The 20219-nt window shown below is 43.8% G+C and overlaps 1 protein-coding gene across 1 annotated transcript in view; it reads left to right on the forward strand.

The window, feature by feature from the left end:
* Positions 1-14610: 14610 nt before the first annotated feature.
* Positions 14611-20219, forward strand: part of CRYM (crystallin mu) — a 43433-nt gene continuing 37824 nt past the window's right edge. The window contains exon 1 of the mRNA XM_063430373.1: positions 14611-14847. Coding sequence (XP_063286443.1) covers positions 14681-14847 — 167 coding nt within the window. The 5' untranslated portion in view covers positions 14611-14680. The remainder of the gene's footprint in view (positions 14848-20219) is intronic.

Below are 20219 nucleotides of genomic sequence, written 5' to 3' on the forward strand. Positions count from 1 at the left end.
CTGGAACACACACCCCTGCCGGCCTCTGGGAGGGTTAACTCTTTCGCCGCTGGCCGGCAGGGCGGGCAGGTCACGTGACGCGGTCAGCATGGCAGTGGGGCTGGCTGCTGCTGTCAGAGCTGGACAGCCGGGGGGGGGAGGAATACAAAGCCCATGGCGCTCAGCCAGCCTGCCTACCGGGAGAGGCTCAGTTATGTGGAGCACCGCAGCAGCTCTAATCATTGCTTACAATTCGGAGTTTAGTTTATAGCAGGGCCAGAGGGATTTCAAAATTTAAGGGCAAAGTATCAAAAATTGGGAAAATTCTCCAAGGCAACTGTGCTTCCAGTTCGGCTACCAGGAGTTTAACCCCTTAAGGATCAAACTTCTGGAATAAAAGGGAATCATGACATGTCACACATGGCATGTGTCCTTAACGGGTTAAGGGGACACTGCAGGCACCTTAACAACTCCATCTAAATTAGATTGTTATTATTATTATTAAAGGATCACTATAGTGTCAGGAAAACAAAGCGGTTTTCCTGACACTATGTTATCCTTGGGGGACCCTCACCCTCAGGGTCCCCCTCCAAACCCCTTCAGTTACTTACCTTATTCCAGTGCCGGGCTCCCCCCATCCGACGTCAGCGGAGCCAAATGCGCAAGCGCCGCGCGTACATTCAAAGTGTCCATAAGAAAGCATTTCTCAATGCTATCCTATGGACGCTCTGTGTGATGGAGGCATAATATGCCTCCAGCGTCGCAGATGCGCCTCTAGTGGCTGTCAGTGAGACAGCCACTAGAGCCTGGTTTAACCCCTTAACACCGCAGCCAAATGTACAAGTTGTGAACAGAACAAAACGTAAACAAAACCTGGCATTTACGCTATATGTCTGTCCAACCGTAATTCACCTCTTTCATATTAAATGCACCCCCCTTATTATATATCATTTTATTCAGGGGAAACAGGGCTTTCATTTAACATCAAATATTTAGGTATTGAACATAATTTAATATAAAAAAATTATAAAAAAATGGGAGAAAAAAATAATTTTTTAATTTTTTTTTGTTCTATGTGACATTTTAACTGTGGATGTCAAAATACTGTTTGCTTTTACTGCAATACAATACACATATTTGTATTCAGCGATGTCTCACGTGTAAAACAGTACCCCCTATGTACAGGTTTTATGGTGTTTTGGGAAGTTACAGGGTCAAATATAGCACGTTACATTTGAAATTGAAATTCGCCAGATTGGTTACGTTGCCTTTGAGACTGTATAGTAGCCCAGGAATTAAATTTACACCCATAATGGCATACCATTTGCAATAGTAGACAACCCAAGGTATTGCAAATGGGGTATGTCCAGTCTTTTTTAGTAGCCATTTGGTCACAAACACTGGCCAAAGTTAGCGTTAGTATTTGTTTGTGTGTGAAAAATGCAAAAAACGCCAATTTTGGCCAATTTTGTGACTAAGTGGCTACTAAAAAAGTCTGGACAAACCCCATTTGCAATACCTTGGGTTGTCTACTATTGCAAATGGTATGCCATCATAGGGGTAATTTTCATTCTTGGGCTACCATAGGGTCATAAAGGCAACGTAAGCAATCTGGCGAATTTTAATGTGAAAAAAATGAAACACAAGCCTTATATTTGACGCTGTAACTTTTGAAAACACCATAAAACCTGTACATGTGGGGTACTGTTGTACTCGGGAGACTTCGCTCAACACAAATATTTGTATTTCAAAACAGTAAAAGTATTGCAGCAATAATATCGTCCGTGTAAGTGCTGTTTGTGCGTGAAAAATGCAGAAAACGTCACTTTTACTGGCGATATCATGGTTGTAATACATTTTACTGTTTTGAAACACTAATATCTGTGTTCAGCAAAGTCTCCCGAGTAAAACAGTACCCCCCATGTACAGGTTTTATGGTGTCTTGGAAAGTTATAGGGTTAAATATAGTGCTAGCAAATTAAATTCCCTATACTTTCGGCATGGGTTGTCAGGCAGGTCCCGCTAATTGTAATTAATTAGGATACCTAATTATGTAAAATTATTACATAAATATATGTGTAGAATTAATATATGTATATATATACATATGTGTATATATACGTATATATATATATAATTTTTTTTTAATATTTTTATTTATATATAGGTATATATATAGTGATATATACGTATATATTTATGTATATAGATATATATATATTATGATATATATATTATTTTGTTCTACGTGTATTTTGATATAAATATATATATTAATATCACAATACAGTTAGAACGAAATAACACATCTATATATTTTTTAATTATTTATTTTTAAATATTTTTTTAATTTTATTTTTTTACGTATTTACATATATATTTTTTTATATTATATATAAATATATATATAACAATAATTATATATATATTTAATCAGTATCAGTCTACGTGTAATTTGATATTAATATATATATATATATATTTATTAATATTTAAATACACGTCGTGTATGTGTAAATGTGTGTGTGTGTGTGTGTGTGTGTATGTGTATATATATATATACTTAGATCATATATATATAATATATATGATCTAAGTATATTTTATTTGTAACTGTAATTTTTTTAATTTATTTTTTGAACTAATATTTTATTTTTTTTACAGGACAGGGGTCAGAGACAGTGTCAGCCAGTGATTTCACATCACTGGCTGACACACAGGATCAGTGATCACAGTGACTGCCTGTCACTGTGATCACCTCCTGCAGATTGGGTAATTGACCACAGGGGGGAGTGCCTGGGTGGTACAAGCACTCCCCCCTTCCAATCTGCAGGGGGATCACTGTGCCAGTTACATGTGTCAGCCAATAGGCTGACACATGTAACACTGATCGCAGTGACAGGCTGTCACTGCGATCAGAGTGCTTTGAGATCGCAGTGACAGCCTGTCACTGCGATCAGACTTCGCAGATTGCGGTCACTGACCCCAGGGGGACTGCCTGGGGGGCCAGGTAAGTCCCCCGACCGCGATCTGCAGAAGGGGAAAGCCGCCGGCCGCATGTGTCAGCCGATTTGAAATCGGCTGACACATGCTGAATACTGGTCGCAGTGACAGCCTGTCACTGCGATCAGAGACTGCAGATCGCGGTCACCGGCCACAGGGGGGGTTGCCTGGGGGGCCAGGCATCCCCCCCGACCGCGATCTGCAGCGGGCGATTAGCGCCGGCCACGTGGGCGGCCATTATGGCGAGGACGTAATATTACGCCCGCCGGCGTTTAGAGCCGGTTCCTGCAGGACGTAATATTACGTCCTCCGGACTTAAGGGGTTAACACCAAATGTAAACATAGCATTTTCTCTGAAATGGTCTGGGTGACTATAGTGTCCCTTTAAATATGGAATTCCTGACAATTCTTACTTTAGTAAATAATCCTTTCTGAATTCCCTACAATTTTCACTTTAGTGAGTAACCCAGCCTGATTTTGTTTCAAAACAAACTTAACCTAGTTAATATAGTTTTAAAACGCAATTACAGTAGGAGTAGTTTTAAGGCATGGAGCCATTGGAGGTGGAAGAACCCCCTAAAAAATGAATGTCCTTGAAGGGTTAGTGAAGCGGTTCCCAAACTGTGTGCCGCAGCGCCCCAGGACAGATACACAGGGGCGCCGTGAGACTGTGCCTCCCTCTTCCCTGCCGGCTCTGCAGGACCGGAAGTGAGATCAGAGATCTCCCTCTCCAGCCCGCTAGCAGTGTAATGCTGGCAGCCGGCAGGGGAGGGAGGGAGGACCCGGGGGGACTCTAGGCTGCTAGAGTTCACTCTCACCACTAGGACCACCAGAGGTTGCACGGAATATCCACCCCCCCAAGCAAAGGTAAGCAGGGAGAGGGTATATGAAAGTAATATTTTTTTAAAATTAAAAATATATATATATATATATATTTCTAAATCTCCCCTCCTACCCCCACAGACCCACAATAACTCTCCCCATACACACACCCTGCCCTCAATACACACACACACTGCCCCCCATACACACACACACTGCCCCCCATAGACACACACACACTGCTCCCCCCATACACACACTGCCTTCCCATAGACACACAGACACTGCCCCTATACAAACACACACACTGCCCCCCATACACACACACTGTACCACTCACGCACTAACTGCACCTCTCACGCACTACATCCTTCAAGCACAAACTGCCCCCTTACACATATGCACACTGCACCCCTCTCACACACACACACTGCATCCCTCTCACACACATGCACGATGCACCCCTCACACACTTCACCGCTCACACACACATACTTCACCCCTCACACACACACACACACTACTGCCCCTATCCCCTACTGCAGCCCCTACCCCGGCAGATCCCAAGTAAGTTGTTAAACTATTCTTAAACAGTTTGACTACTTACTCTGGGAGGGCACCAATGACCTCCTGGCACCATAACCACTACATAGTGCTGTAGTGGTTATTGTGCCTGGATTGTTTCTTTAAATAATCTACCAGTGCCCCTCCCAAGATTAGGTTCTGGATCTGCGCTTGAATGGCAAGCATTTCTGCTGAATAGGGGCCCAGTATATGCTGCAGCGGTGTATAAATATGCAGTCTAGAAAATTGTTGTGACTTGGGGCGCTTTGGAAAAATATTGAAATATTAAGGGCGCCTTGAACCTAAAAAGTTTGGGAACCACTGGGTTAGGGAAAGAAAATAATTGTGTTTTAGAGAAATAAATTTGACGCACAAAAATAGCACCTCAAACTAGGAGAAGACACAACCACCATGAGTTGACTATCTTGCATTTTGTCTTGCAGATCACTTAAAGGGGCACTGTAACTGCTTCACCCGATTGAAATGGTTATAGTGTCTGGAGTCCCCTGGCTCCATTCAACTTTAAACTGCTTTTAACATTTTTATGCTAAACACGTCACCTGCAGACCATCCCTTATGTGCTGCTTGGGCTAATGAGGAAGTATTAGTCTTACCAGGGCCAGCTTTAGGGGTGTAAGAGCTGTGCGGCCGCACAGGGCACTATGACAGCAGGGGCGCCAGGCGGCCCCCGGGGTGACATACCCCGGGTGATAGGTGTGCAAGAAGGATGTGCAGATCATGCTAAGTAGTGTTGCCTCACAGCACTCGGATGGAGGATTTCCACCCTGGGAATTTATGCTCACTGAGGGGGATGCAGGAAGGATTATCTGCTTTCCCAACTACACTAGGGACTGCAGTGCCCCTGCTCCCTCCTCTAGGCAATAGTGGAAAAGATAACTGTCTGTGTGTAACTGTGTGTGTGTGTGCCAGTCTGCCTGTATTTGTGTGTGTGACTGCCGGTAACTGTGTGTGTTTGTGATGGTCTACCTGTACCTGTGTGTGACATTCTGTAACTGTGTGTTTGTCTGTCTGCCTGTAACTGTGTGTGTGTCTGTTTGTGTGTGAATGTCTGCCTCTAACTGTGTGTGTTGGTAACAGTGCATGTTGTGGTGTCACTGTCTGCATGTTACTGTTTATGATTCTCTATAACTGTGTGTGATAGTCTGTATCTGTGTGTGTGTGTGTTTGTCAGTCTGTGATTGTGTGTGTCTGTCTGCCTGTAACTGCGTGTGTATGTGACTGTCTGCCTTTAAATGTATGTGTGACCTTCTGCCTATAACTGTGTGTGGCTGTTTGTGTGTGTGTGTGCCTGTCTGCCTGTACCTGTGTGTGTGACTGACTGTATCTGTGTGCCTTTGACTTTTGACTTTAACTGTGTGTCTGACTATATACCTGGGACTGTGTGCACGTGGCTGTATTTAACAGTGTATGTGTATAACTGTGTGCATCTGACTGTGGGACTTTGTTCATGCGCATCTGCAAAAACATACACCTGCATTCACACATGGGCCAACATGCATTTTTTCATCTAAAGTAAATACCCAGCACAAATCTCAAACACTGCCAATACACCCGTATATCACACACAGTCAATACACCAATGACAAATTACACACACAGCCAGCACATAGCATACATATCACACAAATATCATCATACACAGCCATCATGCCTGTCACACACAGACAACACACATATTACATCATATTATTATGTGATTTATTACAGTATAGCTCTGTCATACAAAATGCACATTACAGCAGGCGGAGCTTGACCTCCATCATGGACAGACGTGTTAGCCTGTAGCTCCCTACGATCAGGGCCATAATTACGCATACATTGCATATGCACATTGATGCTCCAAAAGCCAAGCATATCTTGTTGATAGGGCTGGGGAATTCTGCAGGATATCACACGTGTCCATGTTCAAGGCCTATTAAATCAGGGAGACGCAGACAATTTTCTGCCACTGGGCAGGCAACTTGCAACCAAACACTCGGTCCCCAGTGAGTCCACTAAGCTTCCAGGGGGACTGGAAAGCGAAATCCTGTGAACCACACAGCACATCTAATATGTCCGCCGCGCTGCAACCTAAGCACAAACAAACTAGCCTGTCAGGCCAGATTGGAGAGAAGCCTTCGACGCTAGATTTAAAGAAATCTGCCAGGCCTTCTGGAATTGTCTCAACAAGTGACAATCCATACTTATCCCTCTTGTGCCACGAACAGCCTGTGAAGCAGTATCTGCTACCCATTCCTCTTCTGGGCCGGGGGCCCTCCCAAAGCGACGTCCCTATACCCATGGGGGAACGCATTGCGGAAGATCCATGGGCCTCCGATCCGGCCGCTCAGAGCAGGGGGGTCTTTGAACCAAGGGCACTTGTTTCCTACACAGCCTGGAGCCAAAGCTACGGGGAACTGCTGTACTATGGGCTAATGGCCACCTGTCTGCTGAATATACAGCATTGCCTGGGGAGATACGCAGATATGCAATTCCCTGACCTGGAGATGTACTCTCTCCTATGGCCTGCACATGATGAAGGTTGATCACAGCAGACAACATCTCTTTTTGTTCCTCACACATTACCTGCAAAAGTTTAGTTAAAGCACCACTATTGTGCCAGGAAAACATACTAGTTTTCCTGGCACTATAGGGTCTCTAGGTCCCCCCCACCCTTAGGGCCCCCCTCCCGCCGGTCTCTAGGGGGTGGAAGGGGTTAAATCTTACCTGTTTTCCCCCGCCGGGCTCCCTCGACGCGGGGAACTCTCCTCCTCCTTTTCGCCATCATCGGCTTCTCAATGCTTTCCTATGGACGCCGGGGTCTTTTCACTGTGAAAATCACAGTGAGAAGCGCGGAAGCGCCTCTAATGGCTGTCAATGAGACAGCCACTAGAGGCTGGATTAACCCATATGTAAACATAGCAGTTTCTCTGAAACTGCAATGTTTACAGCAGGCAGGGTTAACCCTTCATTGAGCTGAAGAGGTCTGGGTGCTTATAGTGGTCCTTTAATGATGGGCTGAACATTTATATTTGCTATTTCTTCCTAGTCTTCCACTGCCTGCTAAAACCCAGTGGCACCACTGCTAATCACCTTGTCAGTTAGTTTATCTTGTTATTATCCGGTGCTCTTTTAATTCCTCCCTGACATATATGCTCTCCTGTTTTGTGACATACTATATCACTCATGTCTGGATACTCTCTGTTTCATCAGATTTGGTATACTCCTCGCCTCAGACAAGTATGCATAGCCAGACACTACTAATACTTAGCCTAGTTTGTCATTCCAGGAATATACTTAGTTTTATTTTATTTTAGATTTACCTTGTTTACTCTTTTAGTGACTTTGTCTACGCATGACACTACAGTATAATTGATCAAACTATGCCTTGGACATTTGTCACTGTTTTTGTGCTGTCACATTATTGCTCATGTGGAAAATGTCACGAGTGTACCATTGTATTGCATGTTCAAACTATGCCACAATAAAATCAAAAATTGACAAAAAAAAACTAAATGCACATTACTCCGTGTTTTATAGTTGGGGAGCTCTGTAATACACTTGTAGGTACATTACTGGGAGTTGTATTGTTTTGGAGTTCTGTGATAAACTGGTAAACACCACATAGTACTGTGAGGGATATTTATGCTGTGGAGATCCATGATAAGTGGATTAACAGTGTAGTAAGTTTTTGCAAGGAGGTCAAGGTAAGTAAGGAAAATCCAGAGCTCCAAAGCAAAACGACTCACAGTATACTTAGTCTGCCTCTCTGTAATGCAAGGGAAGTGGTCTGGCACCTCAGGCTTGCACTTCTGTTGGTTGCACACCATAAGTAGCTGTATTCCGAGCCAATCAGAGCACTGCCGGGGATTATCACAGGAAAGCTCTGATACTGCATGTGCCTGGGCTCGCTAGGCAGTTACTCATTTTCTGCACCCGGTGGAGGGGCAGACAAGATTCGAAGCACACTGGACCACCAGAGATCAACATACCCCCCCTCCCTGCAAGGTAACAACAGGGAAGGGGGAATTAATTGTTATTTTTAAATATATATACAAACACTACACCCCCATACACACACACTATACAAGGATGAAGGGGCATGACCAGAGAGCGCCGCTGTGAAGATTTTTCACACAGGGCACCCCTCAGACCAGCCCTGAGTCTGAGCAGCAATGGATGGCTGTGATTGGCTGAGAGCGTCAGCTGACAGCTTTCAGCCTATCACAGTGCCCATTGCAGGTATAAATTGGTATGGCTAGAAAAAAGTGTATAATCTCTGCCTTAGCTATATTTCCTATAGGGGCCGAACTGTATATGGTCACTGACCCTTATTTAGAATAAAATTGCTTGAAAATGGTTTAACACTGGATGGAGGGATAGTGCCAGGGGACTCCGGGCACAAAAAGTAATTCAGTGTGATGCAATCATTATGGTACCCTACAGTGTCCTCCATTATTACTAGAAGGGATTTTTAGAACGACTGGCAGTCTGTTTTAGAACAGACTTGAGGTCGCCTAACTGACGCTGCTCTGCATGGTGACATTTAGCTACAGTGAAATACGAAAAGGAAAGCATTGTGACTTACCACGCATGCATACTAGCGTGCCCCCCCTTCGTATGACATCAGAGGAGGTAGAGTACTGCCTGGGATTGGTTAAGTAAAGTATTATTTAACCCTTTGCATGATGGGGGAGGGTGAGGGGCACAAGCAAGGGCGCTCTATATTGTTAGGAATACATGTTTGTTTTCCTAAAGCTACAGGTTCCATTTAAATTTCATATCTTCTTTGAGCACAGTCAGGTGAATAACTACAACTTTGTTAAATAGTTTTCAACAGAACAGGCATTTTTTTTAATGTACGTTTTGTAATGTTATACACAGACATCCAATGGTTTTTAGTTTTATATGCATGCAGCCGTCAAATTGAGTTCACGTTGGGTGAGATGATCTGGGTCACTTATGATTCCAAAACTATTAGAGCCGCAGTTAGAGAAATGAAGAACAGCTACTGTTTGCAACTCAATAGATCGAATATGAATAGCAGGAGAGAATGCTTCCCACGCTGGCGTGCCAAAATAATTCAATGATGCTATGGCAGAACGCTCAATTAAAAGAATTAAACTACAATGCCCATCAATTCCACAATTAATACTCAAGTGGTTTATTAATCACTAAAAGATACATTCACTAAACAGTAAGTTATTATATTGTTACACCTGTCACTTCTGGCTCAACTTAAATTAAATCTACAAGGGGAAATGACCACATATTTTTAAGTGCATTAAAAATTGTAATAAGAGAAAAGAAACAAAACCATACATGCATTTAAAGTTCCCTCTATGCATTGTTTGTTTAGTGGGTCTGTCTGCAGCTTTTGGAAAAATCCTTAATAATCATGAAGATACAGTCAAACAAAAGCAGTTTATTCTGGTCCAAGAGGTCTCTTGCTGTCCTATAAAACACTGAACAGTTTAGCTATTTGGTCCTTTAAACTCACAATTCTGTTTTCAGTTTACTACAATTCACTGTTGAGTTTATAAACATTTTACAGGGGGGGCGGAGCCTGGACACCATACCGAGCAGACGTGTCTAACATGAGCTCCAACCGAGCGGGCAAAAACGGGGCAAAAAGCGGGGGCAACATGACCCAAAGTTCATCACGGGTGCACCACCCACGTCGGGGGTGCCCCGCTGAATCGATAGACACTACCCCGAGGCCCGTCGGAGCAGGGAGCACGGAGATCCAGGCGCGGCCTACTGAGGCAGAGGAGAGGCGGCCGTTCTCCTCGGCACTGAGGCCCTCCAGAGATTTGACTTCAGCCTGCCCCCCCCCCCTGGACCGGTGGGGGTGATCCCGGTCCACCAAGCGGAGACGACCCGAGGCGGGCCAAAGCAACGCAGGCCAGCCTGCGGGCAAAGCGCGAGCACAGAGCTCCACCCAAGATGGCGGAAATCATGGGTGCTGAGAGCCCCACCAATGCTACACATGATGTCCTGGCGAAGATTGACAGACACTTTGCACTGTTTTGGCAGCGGCTAGAGTGCAGACTGCTTCAGCCTGCCCCATTTCACAGTGATGACCTTACCAGGCAGAACCCACGACCAAATAGCCGGCCAGCAGCCCAACACCAGGACACCCGATCGACACCGCGGAAGGCGCCAAAGCCCCGACTGCTGCCGGGTCGCCCTTGCACAAGGCGCAGGCGAATCAGTGCCAGGCAGCAACACAGGGGGAATCCCCGTGCAGCAACGCGGAGTCCAAGACGTAAACCCTGGCGCACACTACAGCAACCAGGTCCTAACCAGCCGGGAGATGGAATACTGCTGCAGCTCGGAGAATACTCTGAGAGGCACCCAGCGCGTAACCAACTGAACACCGGCATGGCCCCGATTTTGAGAAAAAGCGGTAAACTCCAAGCGATACCCACAAGCAACTTCACCATCACCTCACCAAGTGAGCATACCGCCCTCAGACAGGTCACCCCCATGCCGGACAGATCTGTACTGGCTGGCATAGGCTGACCGGGGCTCCGGGACTGAGCTGTGAGTAAGGCCCTTGGCGGCTCGCCATCACAACATGGCAGCGCAGGGGCTTATCATATATATACATTGTCGGAAACCCCAGTACTATCTACCAGGCTTAACTACCACATGCACACCTAATGGGGGGGCATACTGCTAGAACACATCTTACTGTGAATACTGTTTAAACCCTAACCTTAGGCCTACCAACGTATTACTATCAAGTGGGCAGACCATACACACCAATCCTCAGCCCATCCGCAATATACATTAACTCTTCCAAGCCATATGACCAATAATGTAGTCAGTTCAATGTCATGCCTATCAAAAATGATGATCGTTAAGCATAAATGTGTATAAGACAGGATGTAACCTTTCACGCAGCCACCATATCTTATGTCTTGTTGAACCTTGTTTGTGCATGGAAACAAAAACCAGTGGTTCTTCCATCAAAGTTTAACTAGCTCGTGTCACAGCATCTTAATTTCATGTTTAGAAGTGAAGCGAGGTCACGCAATGTTATGTGTATGCCTAAACACCGAAAATCGTTAATGTTCATTATATACTCTACTTTTATAAAAATGTGCTAGACTAAACATGTACCTCTTTGTTTAAACGTTGATATGCGCTGGAGGATTGCCCTTGGGGAACCCCATGCGCGACTGTATTACACCTATGCACTACAAAAATAAAGAATGGAAATAAACATTTTACAGGATTATTAATCTGTGAATTGTCAGGCACTTGGTTACTAAAATGTTACTAAAATATCCCCGTTTCGGGCGGGGCCGGACCGCCGAGCCGGCTGGTCGCATGCGAGACCAGCTCCTGCAGCCCAAGACCAAAATAAGCTAAAAATAAGCATTTCTATGATTTTTGGCACGAAACCTACCGGCAACGGTGGCCCTCGCCGGGCGGAGAGCCCTGGATCCAGGGTGAGGCTGGCCCAACAGGCTGCAGTCCCTTGGAGGGGGAATCCCACCTGGCTCTACTGCGGCCTACTCTGGAGGCGAGCGGGGCGGACGGCCGCTGCCCTGCCGCATTCCGTTGGGTGCTAGGAGTCAGACCGACGGGGATACCGGCTCCGTACCCCCCCCTCTGGACCGGGGGGGTGATCCCGGTCCTTCTCATGAGGATTACTCAGCCCACGAAGAGGCGCGACGGGCGATAAGATAAAGCAGCACCTTACTTAACGTGGCGGACGCCGCATGGTCTCCACGATCCAGTGCTGACCTCAATCACATCCTCTCCAGGTTAGACCGGCACTTCACTAATTTCTGGCAGCAATTGCAACAGATGAAGCGCTGTCCTGCCTCTCCACCAACGTGTACCCACTGCATGCTGCAACATTCCCCTCCACCAGCAGGGAAAACCCTAACATGGCGGCGGATCAAGCACCGCTCCTCCACTAAACGCAAAGCAGCACCACGGAAGCCACTCAAAGGGCGCCAACCTGCTCACGACCACAGCCCGGGATAAAGAAGGGAACCCCACAAGCGACCTACCTGCCTGCAATTACAGGCATTGCCCTGCTGAGTGACTGATCAAATTGGGACTGACTGATACCCCCGGCTAAAAGTGGATCCAGGACCGAGCTGTGAGCAAGGCCCTTTGCCGCACGCTGACACGACCTGCCTACATGGCAGTGCTGGTGCCTATCACTCTATATACCGTTTTATTTTACTTCTGTATTTAGCCATGCTCCTTAGTTAAGCCTTACTTAGCACTCTTATGATAGCCTCCCAATATCTGTATAAGTCCTTACCATAAGCGTTAAACACTCAGAACGCCTGTAGCTGGCTGTGTTAAAGATGACAAGCCCGCCTGCCTGGTATTATCTATGTTTAGTTAAGTAACTTATCACATACGTTAATCGCATTTACTAACCTACTGATGTAATCAATGTTGCTCCCTCATTATTTTTATTTAATTATTTTTTTCCTTCTCTTGAACTTGAAAATCAGCATGTTTAAATCATACTCATCAAGAGACTGAGGCAGGCAGGACTAGGCACTGTCTAAGCATAAGGTGTAATCTTACTCGCTCTCTAAACATTATGGCGGAATGTATAACTTGACATAATTACTTACCTGCCTTTAGCGCGAAGTCTAAGCTAGAGTACAGCACCTAATAGATAAATCCTGCAAAACTTAGCTAATAAGCCTATATCTGTTAAAGCTGTAACTCATCTTCATAAAATTAGCCTGTATTCATAAACCAAAAATGCACTATTGTCAATGCCACTGTTTAGCCTGTTTAATATGCATACATACGCTGTTGTGGCGTGTGTCACTGTTAATTGTTCTCAACTGTGCAACAAAAATAAAGAATTAAAAAAAAAAAAAAAAAAATTTAAAAAATTTAAAAAAATTAAAATATCCCCGTTTCTAGTTATGCTATTCTGATTCTTACAGAGTTATTTACTAAAGTGAGGATTCAGAGTGAATTTAAATTTGAAGGCCAAAGTAGCCAAACTGAAAACATAACTGACTTAGAGAATTTTTCCAGTTTGACTTTTTTGGCCTGAATTTGAAATTCAGTTTGAATAACCTCGAGAACTTCAACATTGGGAAGCTGTCACTTGAGACAGGAATCAGGGTTGTGATGGAAGAGCTGACCTTGACATGGAGACGCTCTGGCCGACTCCACTAAGGCCTGCCCCTTGCGCAGAGTGGCTTCTGAAGTGATCTGATGATGGTCAATTACCTAAGAGCACTGTGGTAAGTGTGAGTGACTTTGTGTCGTCATGCTGCAGTGATATGGGACAATTCTCTAGTATCCTTAAAAGTTGGACACCAGGAAACAACTCCAAGACCTCAGAACAGGACCCAAAATCCAGGACTGTCCTTACAGATCTGGGACTGTTGCAGACAAGTAGTAAGATCCCACAGGGCCCAAGGCCGGTTAGCACTTTAGGGTCCCCCTTCATTTATCACCTATGGATGGCGAATGATGACAAAAAAATTAACTATACTGTCGCCACTGTCTAACGCCTGGGTCCTAAGCGGTACCTTATGTCATCTTATGGTTAATCCTATTTTGGGCTGTTGGGAGATGTGCAAAATGTAGGCTGATTCAGAACAACTCTCACACTCAGCCACAGTTTGTCTATTTTAACCTAGATTTTGCAATTCTTAGCCGGCTCTCCTGATTTATAACACTGACACATATGCTCTAAATCCATAGCTCTTGTTCCTGTACTATTCGCTTACAGTTTTTGTGTTGCATGTACTAACTATGTTCTATGTCTTACTACAAACAGGCACACCCCTGCCTAATACTGCGACTGTTATTTTCTTTATGGATATTAATGATTTTGTATTATTATATATGATGATGTACTTTCACTTGCAAGGACAGCAATAAAAAGCGACTTGAATTACAAAAAAAAAAAAAATCTTTTTTCATTTGACTAAATTTTAAGTGTTCAGTAAATGCACCCTCTACCAGAATTTTGCATAAACTTTTTACAAATTTACAAACAGCCATACAACAAACACAAAAATAATTGATCATACTGCAATAGATTACAACTCCAATCATGCTCAGATATCCTTTGCATTAGATGCCGCTGATCCTATTTGATAAAATGCTTTGCTGACTCTATTCTAAGGCATAGGGTTAAAAAATCCAACTGAGTTCTCCAAAAAGGCCAGCGGGGAGTGTCTTGCTTTGAAAGGAGGTGTTGGCCAAAGTTACAACATAGAAAGGCCTCCAGCTGCCAAATTCTCTCAGTGTGGGATGAGACCAAGCTGAGTTCCTGAAACCAAGGACCCTGCACACCACCATGGCTACTAAGCCGGCATATATCGCTGCAGATGTAGTAGAGAAGTACTTAGACTATCCAACTCTGATCCCACTGCTAGAGAGGGCACTCATTAATTTCTCCAGTGGCAGGGAAGGTGGTGTTGTCCAACCAATCCGGACCATTGTTCCAGTGAGTAAGCACAAGGGGTAAGCATATAGTTATACTGTAATCCATTACTCTAATGAGTCTTAACTTTTTTTTCTTTAAACAGAGAAACAAATTGCATAAACTGGTGCCATTCGGGAACATTGGGACCGCAAAATCTGGACACTGAACACCATACTGTATTTATCAATATCCAGATGTTACACTAACATGAATGTGTTTCAAATTTCACTCTGTCTGGATGCAACCAAATTATTTATTATTGCCATTTATACAGCGGCAGCTTATCCCGCAGCGCTTTACAATATTATAAAAGGGGGAATTTAGCAATAAATGAGACAAAGACAAAATGTTACAGGAACAATAGGTATATGAGGACCCTGCTTAGACGAGCTGGCTGAAACGCAGAACCAAATGTTGGAAATATGCAACCAAATTCTCAGATACAACAGAAATGGCCAATCTCTGCCTGTATATTTAGTCTGCACAGTATGGTGTAAACCATTATGATGGCTAATTCTATTAGAGAAAGGGTTAACTCTGTGTAAGTATTCAAATGCCCCAAATCTAAAAGCGTATTTATTAAGTAAAAAGTGTATTTATTAAGTATTTGTTAAAATGTATATTAAGGCACTAGTTTTTTTTTATATTATATATTTATTAACATTTCATTAATCTTTGCTGTGTTTTAACTCTTTGCTCACTAGCAGAGCAAGCAACTAGAGCAGATTTCTGTCGGTTCACTTGTAAAAAGTGCTAAGTTTATCTTGTGGTTTGTTTGTTTTTTTGCCTGCTACCTGGTTTGTTCAGAGTGAATCTGGCTGAAATCTGGTGTTTGATAAATATGCAGATTCTATATTTTCTATATTAGCCCCACAAATCCAACAATTAAAAAATGACCTAATTCAGCTATTCTTCAATGGAAATATAATGCACTATGGCTACCAAATTAGACTCTACTCCGAAGATTCTGCCCTGCACTGTTAAGGGCAGTGCTGTTACAGTAAACCAGTTTATTGTGAACATATGTCATGCTCTGATAAATAGACAGTAATAAAGCCACAATTAAAAGATTTCAAATGGACAAAGAAGGACTCTTTAATTTTAGAGGTGTGAGTGGGGATGTAGCCAAGGACAGGGCTGTTCTGAGAAGTTTTAGGTGACTTACTGATAATTTATACAACTCAAATGTAATTAAAAAAAATCTTATTTACACAGACAGATTTCTAAACACATTCATTGTTGTTTAAAGACCCATTACTGTGAGTATTATTGCTGTGGATTTCTGCTCTACACTCAGGAACACCAACAATATGGAGATCCTAGAAAAGAGGGATATTAGGATAGAAAAGAGTGACAGAGGGATTTGGGCCCATAATAAGGACTGTCCGTCCTAAACAGGGACACTTTGGAGGTCTGTAAACCTGTTGTAGACATTGGTGGACTCTTTAAAATAAAATGGGACCCAACTTTTGGTCCTGACTCAGATCTTAAGAACAACTACTGTACTCGAATTTTAGTGTAGTGTAGAAAATGGGAAATAATGCTTCCAGACTGGCTGCTGTGGCCTTTAATTTGAAATTCACTATGAATTCCCAACAGTTTTCACTTTAGAGAAAAAAAAACATCAGGGTTACATACTAATACTGAGAAGTTTTGGAAATTTAAAGTTAATTTCAAATTTAAAGGGACACAGTAGGCACCCAGACCATTTCAGCTCATTGAAGTGGTCTGGGTACAGTGTCCCTTTTGCACTTAGTGCTGCAATGTTAAACATTACAGATCCAGAGAACTGTAATGTTTACATTGCAGCACTAAGTCTGCCCTCAGTGGCTGTCTACCAGACAGCCACTGGGGGGGCGCTTCCGGAATCGTTACAGACTTTTGAGGACATCCAGCATCAGATTTTTCCCTTAGGAAAGCATTGATTCATTGGTTTACTATGGGGAGGTCTAATGCGCGCGGCATTTGCGGCACATGCGGATTAGACTCTGCTCATTGTGGGACGGAGGAGGGGGTGGAGCTTTTTACCCTGCGCCAAGGGACATCCACGCTGGGATCAGGAAAGTAAATAAAAGGTTTTTAATCCTTTATTTACCAGGGAGGGGGGGTGCGAGGGAGGGGGACGCAGAGGGATCAGCAGTGCCAGGAATACAGCTTTGTATTCCTGGCACTACAGTATCCCTTTAAGGCAAAATTAGCTGAATTGGAAAAATGTATTTCACTTTGAATTCCTGACAATTCTCTCTAGTCAATAACCCTGGCTGTGTAGACAACTAGGTTGAAATTCCTTAAAGTCTAGATTCATAGTTACATAGTTGTCTAGGCTGTAAAAACAGACTAAAGTACATCAAGTTCAACTGTGAAACCCCATTCTGTTTTGCTGATGATCCAAAAGAAGGCAAAACATTAACAAACACATAAAAACAATTACAACTTTTTCTAGTTCTGCAATATCCTTCTTTAAAATTGGTGCCCAAAATAGCTCTGTATATTTAAGGGAGAGTTTTACCATTGATTTGTAAAGAGTCAAAATTATATTTGGATCACGTGAATCAAAACCCCTTTTTATACACGAAATCCTCTTACTAGCTTTTGCAACGGCAGACCAGCATTGCATACTCTTAGCTAGTTTGTGATCTGTAATTGTTCCCAAGTCCTTTTCATTTATTATTATCCCTAACTCAACCCAATTTAATGTATAAATGGCTTGTGGGTTCTTTATTTCAAAATGCATGACTTTGCTTTGTTTCTGTCTTGAAACTCTTCTGCCACTCGCCTGCCCAGTTATCTAATTTAATTTATTCAAACCCCCTCTGTAAAGAAGGTATATCATGTCCAGACTGTATTTTGTTACCTAGTTTTGTGTCATCTGCAAACACAGACAAACGTGTTATATATGTGTTATAAATGTGTTATAACTGTAATCTATGTATAAATGATCTTCAAGATCATTTATAAATAGATTAAAGAGAAGTGGGCTCAGGACAGAACCCCGAGGCACTCCACTTACCACGTTTGTCCAGTTTGAAAATGTTCCATTTACAACTACTCTTTGCACTCTATCTGCCACTGTTCTATCTAACAACACAATTTTTGATTAAGTCGGATTATTTCAGTTTTACTATTAACCTTTGGTGTGCAACTGTATCAAAGGCCTTAGCAAAATCCAAGTAGATCACGTCTACTGAAACACCTTGATCTATACTTCTACTAACTTCTTCATGGAATTACATTGTTTGTTTGGCATGACCTGTCTTTCATTAAACCATGTTGATTCCTGCTAATGATATTGTTGCTCAAAATTATTTCTTGAATATTATCCCTTAAGAGTCCTTCAAATAACTTCCCAACCATAGATCCAGAAGTATAGAGCAACAGGATACACAGTACAGGCCTCACGGTTGGAGCATTGTAACTTTGTTTTGTCTTTTGGAACATAATTGAATATACCTTACTCTTCACCCTGGACTGTGTAGCCTTTGGCTCTATATTTCTCGTTTTTCTGTTTTTTTTTATTGGGAGCTAGCGGATCTTCAGCACAGAGCTCTGGTATATCAAAATACTAGTGTGCAGTACTCTACTACCTGATCTCAAACATAGATGTTAAGCTCATGGGTCTGTAGTTTTTGGGTTGAGCTTTTAACCCCTTTTAAAACATAGGGTTTTAAAAGGGTTTCTCCAATATTGAAAGAAAATAGTCCTAAAAAATGAAAAACAGTGGTATATATATTTCAACACTAAGTTCCCTAAGCATCTATGGGTGAATACCATCTGGCCCTGGGACTTTGTTTACATTAACTTTATTTCGTTTCTGAAGCACTTTACAATGTGTTAACCAATCACCTGTTTTCTGTAAGACTTTTGTAACAGGGATTTGCAAATCTACAACCATAGATTCTTCTTCCCTATATACCGAAGAAATAAATAACTATTTAGAATTTCTGTCTTGTCCCAATCCTCCTTGATTAACTCACCCATCTCACTTTCCAATGGGCCAACACTTTCACTCTTAACCATCTTGGCATTAACATACTTAAACTTTTTGGGGTTGGGTCTAGCCCATCTAATCACTATTTTCAAACTCTGTTGGCATGCTTATAATTACCGTATTTATCGGCGTATAACACGCGCCGGCGTATAACACGCACCTCATTTTAAGAAGGAAATTCCAGGAAATTTCCCCCCCTCCCATAGTATTCCCCCCCTCATTCCATAGTATTCTCCCCCCCTCATCCCATAGTGCCCCCCCTTTTCATAGTATTCTCCCCCCCTTTCCATAGTATTCTCCCCCACTCCCATAGTATTCTCCCCCCCTCCCATAGTATTCTTCCCCCCTCCCATAGTATTCTCCCCCCTCCCATAGTATTCTCCCCCCTCCCATAGTATTCTCCCCCCTCCCATAGTATTCTCCCCCCTCCCATAGTATTCTCCCCCCCTCCCATAGTATTCTTCCCCCCCATAGTATTCTCCCCCCCTCATCCCATAGTGCCCCCCCTTTTCATAGTATTCCCCCCCCTCCCATAGTATTCTCCCCCCCTCCCATAGTATTCTCCCCCTCCCATAGTATTCTCCCCCCCCTCCCATAGTATTCTCCCCCCTCCCATAGTATTCTCCCCCCCTCCCATAGTATTCTCCCCCCCTCCCATAGTATTCTCCCCCCTCCCATAGTATTCTCCCCCCCTCTCATAGTATTCTCCCCCCTCTCATAGTATTCTCCCCCCCTCCCATAGTATTCTACCCCCCTCCCATAGTATTCTCCCCCTCCCATAGTATTCTCCATCCCTCCCATAGTATTCTCCATCCCTCCCATAGTATTCTCCCCCCCCTCCCATAGTATTCTCCCCCCCTCCCATAGTATTCTCCCCCCCTCCCATAGTATTCCCCCCCCCTCCCATAGTATTCTCCCCCCTCCCATAGTATTCTCCCCCCTCCCATAGTATTCTCCCCCCTCCCATAGTATTCTCCCCCCTCCCATAGTATTCTCCCCCCCTCCCATAGTATTCTCCCCCCCTCCCATAGTATTCTCCCCCCTCCCATAGTATTCTCCCCCCTCCCATAGTATTCTCCCCCCTCCCATAGTATTCTCCCCCCCCCATAGTATTCTCCCCCCCTCCCATAGTATTCTCCCCCCCTCCCATAGTATTCTCCCCCCCTCCCATAGTATTCTCCCCCCTCCCATAGTATTCTCCCCCCCCTCCCATAGTATTCTCCCCCCCTCCCATAGTATTCTCCCCCCCCTCCCATAGTATTCTCCCCCCCCTCCCATAGTATTCTCCCCCCCTCCCATAGTATTCTTCCCCCCTCCCATAGTATTCTCCCCCCCTCCCATAGTATTCTCCCCCCATAATATTCTCCCCCCTCCCATAGTATTCTCCCCCCCTCCCATAGTATTCTCCCCCCCTCCCATAGT

The sequence above is a fragment of the Pelobates fuscus genome, chromosome 8, assembly GCF_036172605.1.
Source record: "Pelobates fuscus isolate aPelFus1 chromosome 8, aPelFus1.pri, whole genome shotgun sequence".
NCBI lineage: Eukaryota > Metazoa > Chordata > Amphibia > Anura > Pelobatidae > Pelobates > Pelobates fuscus.